Below are 6,695 nucleotides of genomic sequence, written 5' to 3'. Positions count from 1 at the left end.
CTGTGTCACTGTCCGGAACGTCCGTGTTTGTCCACACGAGGGCGCTGTTGCTTTACCTTTGGTTTGGCAGTGGTCAGTCACCTTTTATCCAAGTGTCCAGTTTCTTAATTTGTGTAGTTTAAAACATCTTTTATTACTTATTTCCACTTAAAATGAACTAAACAATGCAAATCATACATACAAGTAAGCTAAGGCACATTTATGACTCAAAAAAACGAATGAAAAGTGATACACAAAATAGATTTTTTCAAAATTCAGTGAGATCTGTGGAAAACATTGTCATTGCCACCCTGCATCTACGCATGAAGCATCTATCGACCACATTTATTTTGAATTTATCATGTACTTATAGTTAAACACTGAAATAATATTCAAAAGTTTCTTTAAAATTATCTTAAAATTTAAAAAACTGAAGTCCATTTTGGATTTAACGTGTGTATAGCTATGGTCCTTAAGTTACCCGAAGAACCAGTCTTGCCTGGGTTTGTGCAACGATGTGGTTTGGAGAAAACGCCACTATTTCGAGTTTTTGACAAAAATTTATGGAATAAGTAAATCCAACACCTGATAAATCTGTTTAAGCTCCATTCTCCTTTCTCTACCCACTGATAGACAGATCGAGCTGAATGTTTAAGCACTGCATGCACCTCAATGACCCTGTGGAGCAGGTCAGCATAGTGCAGGCAATCCAGACTGACTCTCAGACTTGGAGGATTTGGGTTTTTACAGACCATTACAAGCTCTGTGGGAAAAAGAAGACTTGACATACTTATTTGCTGAACTAAACAAGAAGTGCAACAAATTCAATGGATTTGCCTTCATTTCTTTTTTAGTAAAACAGTTTATTGTGACTTTTTGGAGCCATTTCAGTTTAATATGGTAAAGTTGTCATTTTTGCAAAAACTTGAATGCATTTATGCTCTTGTTTTGATTATTTGTTTTTCTTTAATTGTTCACAAATTAAGAATACACTAAACAAGGTCCTTTTGTTTTCTGAACCTGTATGAAATAAACTGAATTGTGCTTTTTTGAGAGATTCAGTTCATAAAAAAGTTAAAACAACGTGATGGGGAAACATCATTGCCTCATGGGAGCCAAAATATAAGTGTCTGATATTTATCCTCACTCTGCATCAAACATAATTCAAATGTTCTGTGATGCATGCACAAAAAATAGTTTAAATAAAAAAAGAGGACTGGACACATCTCCCATGTGCTTTTGAGATTGGCAGCTAGAACAGACGTCAGGACTTCTGGTCCTAGGTGTTCTCCCTGTTTTTTCTCAGTGTTCCATTTCACAAAACAAATGAATGAAAAATGTGGATGAAGCTTCACTTTGCAGTTTGCGTGGCCCACTACAGCGGATCAGTTGGCCCATTTTTCCCTGAATGTGACACATCTCATGAAATGCACAGGAGCTCCATCAAATATCATACATTGTTTTTCTCTCTTTCCCAAGTAATTAACCAAAACGTGGCCCAATTTAACTGATGTCACTATAGACCAAACTGAACTTTTTGAAAGAAGTTTGCAACTTTTCCACCTCTTCAAACACTAACAAGAGAATGTGTGACCTCATTTGGGATCATCTGTTGTGTTTTGATCTCATAGATCCATTAAACCCAGTGACCCAGTTGTAGGTGCGTGGCTCTGTTTGCAGTTAAATGCCATGCACCCGTGGGGGGGCTGCAGGGCTGGCAGGCTTCACCTCCTTGTGCTGGGCGCTGATGTATGTACGCGCAACAGTGGGGTTTTGTTGGAGAGACCCCTCGCGCGAGTGCGCCTATTCTTCTGTTCATCAAACCGACCCCAGAGCTAAAGCTGATGGTTTGGCTGCTCGCCAGGAAGGGTGGATGATGCCTCCAGAGACGGGGGGGGGGGGGGGGGGGGGGGGGGGGGGGGTGTCAAATATGTAGGGAATATTCATTGAAAATAATCACCTTTAAAGATAACCATTTGCTTGGAACCCACCACTTTACGCATGCGTTTGGAGCAACCTCCGCTCAGTTTCTGCGTACTCTGAATATGTTTGGTGACAAAAGGCATGTTGATGGATCATCTTCACGCAATACTGGCAGTGCCTTTGCGTCATTCGATGCGCACACACCCACAACGTGAGAGAATACTACGGCGTCGTTTAGTTTTGCCACGCCTTCAACGTAAACAAATGGGGGCTCGACCAATGAGGTCCACAGAAGATCAGCCGATGATCAGATGACTAAAGGGGGGGAACTATTTAAAAACGCAAAAAGGCTCTCAGAGGCAGGTTTACACATTTCTGTTGCTGCCTCAGGCGTGCGCACACCGGCTCCGCCATCGCCGGATTCACCTCAACGCTTTACTTTTGTTAGGAAACGCCCCAAAAAGCTTTTTAAAAACCGGTTCCGTTATTCTTTTTATATCAAATGTCTTGTTCTTTTGTTTGTGGTTGGACAATGGATCGTAAAGCCATTTTATCCTGGACTTTCCTTCTTTGTCTATGCGTGATGATCTCCTCCGCTGCTGGCGCAAACACTGTTCTGAAAGGTAAGTGTGTGTGTTTCTCATTCATTTTCTTTGTCTGCTTGCAACGATTTGGAATCCTCACAGCGCGCGGACAAAAGACCACAAGGAATATTTCTAATGCTTCCCTCTCGTGTGTATTTTGAAATCTGGATCTTGCCAAATCTGACTGAGTGGAACAAAAAAGGAGGAAAAGCAAAAAGCCGGGTTTCAATTTACGAGCCAAGACTGCGACGTGTCCTTCAGCTGCAGTCTTAAAGCGACCTGCGGAGGACGCATGCCGCCACGTCCGTCGGCATTCTCCGGGGAGAAGCTTCGGAGCGCACAGGAGCTCAGCTGAAGCCAATTTAACCAATTCGGCCACCTTCCTTTAAGTTCTGAACAGATTCTCCTAAAAATCCTAATCTAATGACGCACTTTCCCAGCATCTTAAAGGTTATTTAATCAGTTTAAGGGCTTAAAACGCACACCTTTAATAAACTCCTTAAAATCATTTCAGACTTTAAAGCTACATTTCCTAATCTTTGAATGATGTAATATGACTTCTAGTCGGACAAGAAATGTACTAATCTGACTAATTACAAGCTGCAGCAGAGTGGATGAGTTGCCATGCTGCTAGTAAAGAGCTTCACTAAGCTGTGGCTGAAACTTCATGTCTTTCCTTGATCCTCAGATGAAGAGGAGTTGGAAGACTGGTCCAACCGCAAGGCCCCAACTGGTCGGATCAAGTACAACATGAGGAAGAGCTTGAATCTGGACCAGGATGGCTGCTACCTGCAGAGAGGAAAAAATGCTTCTTTAGAAGAGTGTGGCTTTAATGCTACAGCTAAAACGATCTTCATCATCCATGGCTGGACGGTACGCATCTGCATCATCTCAACTATTACCAAGTTTTGCTTATCTTGATGAAACCCCAGGATTGACCAGAGTTTCATTGGTGGTTAGTGAGTCAGAAAGTTGATGTTTAGCATGAAAGACTGACTCTTCTGCTTTTTCTTCTTTTCCCCAGATGAGTGGCATGTTTGAAACCTGGATGCGGAAGCTGGTTTCTGCAGTGATGCAGAGGGAAAATGAGGCCAATGTTGTGGTGGTGGATTGGTTGTCTTTGGCTCAGCAACTCTACCCTGATGCAGTTAACCACACACACACTGTCGGCTCAGACATCGCTGCCATGCTCAACTGGCTTCAGGTGCGTTGGCGCGCACAATCACTTCCCCTCATGAGTATCACTTGTGGTATCTGAAATTAAACCCCTTGATGCTAATGCACCACAGGGTGTCTGTAACCATACACAGGGACTTTTCATCAGACTCAGAAACAAAACGTTAGTTATTTTTTGCATCAACCTAAACTGTACTTTTATTGTCAAACAGGATGAAAGGGCACTTCCTTTGGAGAATGTTCACCTCATCGGTTACAGTTTAGGCGCTCATGTAGCTGGCTATGCAGGAACATATGTAAAAGGAAGTATTGGAAGGATTACTGGTAAGTTGAGGTTTTACTTCTGTAAGAAGCATCATATGGAAGCATTTTCATGAGACTCAACCCTCTATTATTTTTTTGCAGGCCTAGATCCTGCAGGACCCATGTTTGAGGGTGTTGAGGAGCAAAAGCGCCTTTCCCCAGATGACGCAGACTTCGTGGATGTTCTGCACACGTACACGCGAGAGGCTTTAGGTGTGAGCATCGGAATCCAACAAGCAATCGGAGATATTGACATCTACCCCAACGGTGGCGAGGTGCAGCCCGGTTGTGGACTTGCAGATGTGCTGTCTTTGGCAGGAAGTAGGTGCTTTTTTTTTTATTTTGGTAAAGCTGTCTGAACCAGTTTGTAAAAGGCTCATTTAACAGCCTGTCAACTTCTCCAGATTTCATGGAGGTGATGAAGTGCGAACACGAGCGAGCTGTGCACCTCTTCGTCGACTCCCTAATGAACAAGGAGCACGTGAGCTACGCCTTCCAATGCACAGACCCCCAGCGCTTCAGGAAGGGAATCTGCCTCAGCTGCCGCAAGAACCGCTGCAACGGCATCGGCTACAACGCAAGAAAGATGCGCAAGAGGAGAAACAGCAAGATGTACCTGAAGACTCGTGCTGTGACTCCTTTTGGAGGTTAGACGCAATGTTCAGACATTTACTACTACTGTTTTTTTGGAGTAAATCATTTACAGCAATGCTTACTCCAGTTTCTACTCCATGCACACTTGGATTAGGTATTAACAGGCCGGTATCTTTTGTAGGGTATCACTACCAGATGAAGATGCACGTGTTTGACAGAAAACACTCAGAGAATGCCGATCCCACCTTCTTTGTCAAGTTGTACGGCTCCCACAACGACACGGGAAACATGCCGGTGGAAATGTAAGTTCCTCATCTCATGCCGGTAAATGGATGACTTGGCAGCTGCAGTGATGTTGAAGTGCAGCTCTTTGTGAGAAGATTTTTGGAATCTGAACATGCGTCATTGTGTACTGGCCTCTTGCTAAGTCAGTTATGTGAATCTGTGGCTTGGTAACTGGTTCAGTTGGCTAAATAAAAGAATGGCGAGACATAACAGGTTACTTAATCACTGCTAAAAAGGGTGCTTGAACAACAGGAAATACAACTGTCTCTTAAAGAAAATCCATCTTTTCACAGCGCTGACTCCATTGGTCTGAACCATACAAACACATTCTTGGTGTTTACTGAAGAAGACATTGGTGACCTCCTCAAGATCAAGCTGACTTGGGAGGGGGCGTCTGAATCTTGGACCTCCTTGTGGAGTAACGTCAGGAAGTCCTTGATGACCTGGAATACCAAACCCGCCAAAGCTGTTTTGGAAGTTCGGCGGATTCGTGTGAAAGCTGGAGAAACGCAGAAGAAGTGAGTTGACGAGAAGCTGTTTGATGGCTGATTTCTGGTCATTTGAAACAAACATAACATTTCAATCTTTTTTTTATTTTTGCAGGTATACGTTCTGTGCACAAGACTCCTCACAAACGGAGATCTCTCCAGGCGATTCGATAACTTATGTGAAATGTCGCGACGGCTGGGAAGTGAAACCGAAAAAACGGTATGAAGGTGTCTTTTGAAAGTGTTTTTGAGTCGAACTTTTATCAACATTGTACTAATTCTTTGTCTTCACATGCAGGTTGCCGATGTAACACCGTGGATCATCAAAATGGGGGACCCAACATGGATTTTTGGGAGAGGCACTGCCTTCTCTTCATTCGAGCACTTTTTGTGGGAGGATTGATCAGCTCACAGGGGAAATGGGCTTCATGTCTTGGACTGTGGAATGTTGAAACTAAGACTTGTGGTGTCTGGAGGAAGAAAGAAAAAAAGGACTGCTGCAAATGGAGCTCAGGCTGCTTGTGACTGCTCTCCTGCATAAGTTAAGGTTGTCCAAAAAGCTGCAAAACATTTTCTTTTGTGTGCACTTTTGAGGTTGAACAGAGTTGTGCCACTGAGGACAAGCCAGAAGTTGGTTTCTGTACTGTATGTTTATTTTTTAATGTATTTTATTTATATAAAAAATAAAGCACTGCAAGACCAATGTTATTTATAGAAGTACATCCCAGTATGAAGCAAATGGTTTTTCATTCAAATGCAGTATTAGTGTTCAAGTGATGTCTTTCTACTGAGATTATGGCCGTTCTAACTGAAGGCGGATCTTCTGTGCATGAGATTTTGAGTGTCATATGGCTAATTTTGGGATGTCTGTACATACTGTAAATAACTTTTTTTTTTGGAGAAAATAAAATGACTTTGTAAGTTTTTGTCCCCGGTTTTTCTTTCCAACTGTTTTGGTAATGTGGGGTTGCTGGTAACGTTTTCTGTAGACATTCAAATTGCATGGAAAATATCTTGTGGTCTTTGGCTTGAGTACACAGCAACAAAATGCAGTTTACATCCACCCATGGTGTTTTAGCAATAGATATACATGTACAAATAGTTTAATCAAACTGAACCCAACTTCCATTCCACTTTTGTCCCTAAAGATGAAGCATTTCTTTACTGTTCAATCCAATTACAAAGTGGAGCAGACGTGACTCATGGATCTCTTCTGCTTTATGGGTCATTGTCCATCAGTAACCCCATTGTTGTCACTGGATCTTTGACCTGAATGGCTGTTTATATCTGCTTTTGCATCTCTTAGCACTTGCAGCTTCAAAGAAAATGTGATTGCATGTAGTTTAAATGGGTATCTTGGTGA

The 6,695-nt window shown here is 42.6% G+C and overlaps 1 protein-coding gene across 1 annotated transcript; it reads left to right on the top strand.

Moving 5' to 3' along the window:
- Positions 1–2,190: 2,190 nt before the first annotated feature.
- On the top strand, positions 2,191–6,253 carry lipg (lipase, endothelial). Its single transcript, XM_011478863.4, has 10 exons — positions 2,191–2,525; positions 3,175–3,359; positions 3,511–3,690; positions 3,875–3,986; positions 4,068–4,286; positions 4,370–4,612; positions 4,741–4,861; positions 5,138–5,362; positions 5,448–5,552; positions 5,631–6,253. The coding sequence occupies exons 1-10, from the start codon at positions 2,405–2,407 to the stop codon at positions 5,641–5,643; spliced, it is 1,524 nt and encodes a 507-aa protein (XP_011477165.1). The 5' UTR covers positions 2,191–2,404; the 3' UTR covers positions 5,644–6,253.
- Positions 6,254–6,695: the final 442 nt, after the last annotated feature.

This window comes from Oryzias latipes, chromosome 9 (assembly GCF_053564925.1).
Source record: "Oryzias latipes strain Hd-rR chromosome 9, Olatipes_Hd-rR_3.1".
Lineage (NCBI taxonomy): Eukaryota > Metazoa > Chordata > Actinopteri > Beloniformes > Adrianichthyidae > Oryzias > Oryzias latipes.
This window is presented reverse-complemented; position numbering and strand designations above follow the sequence as displayed.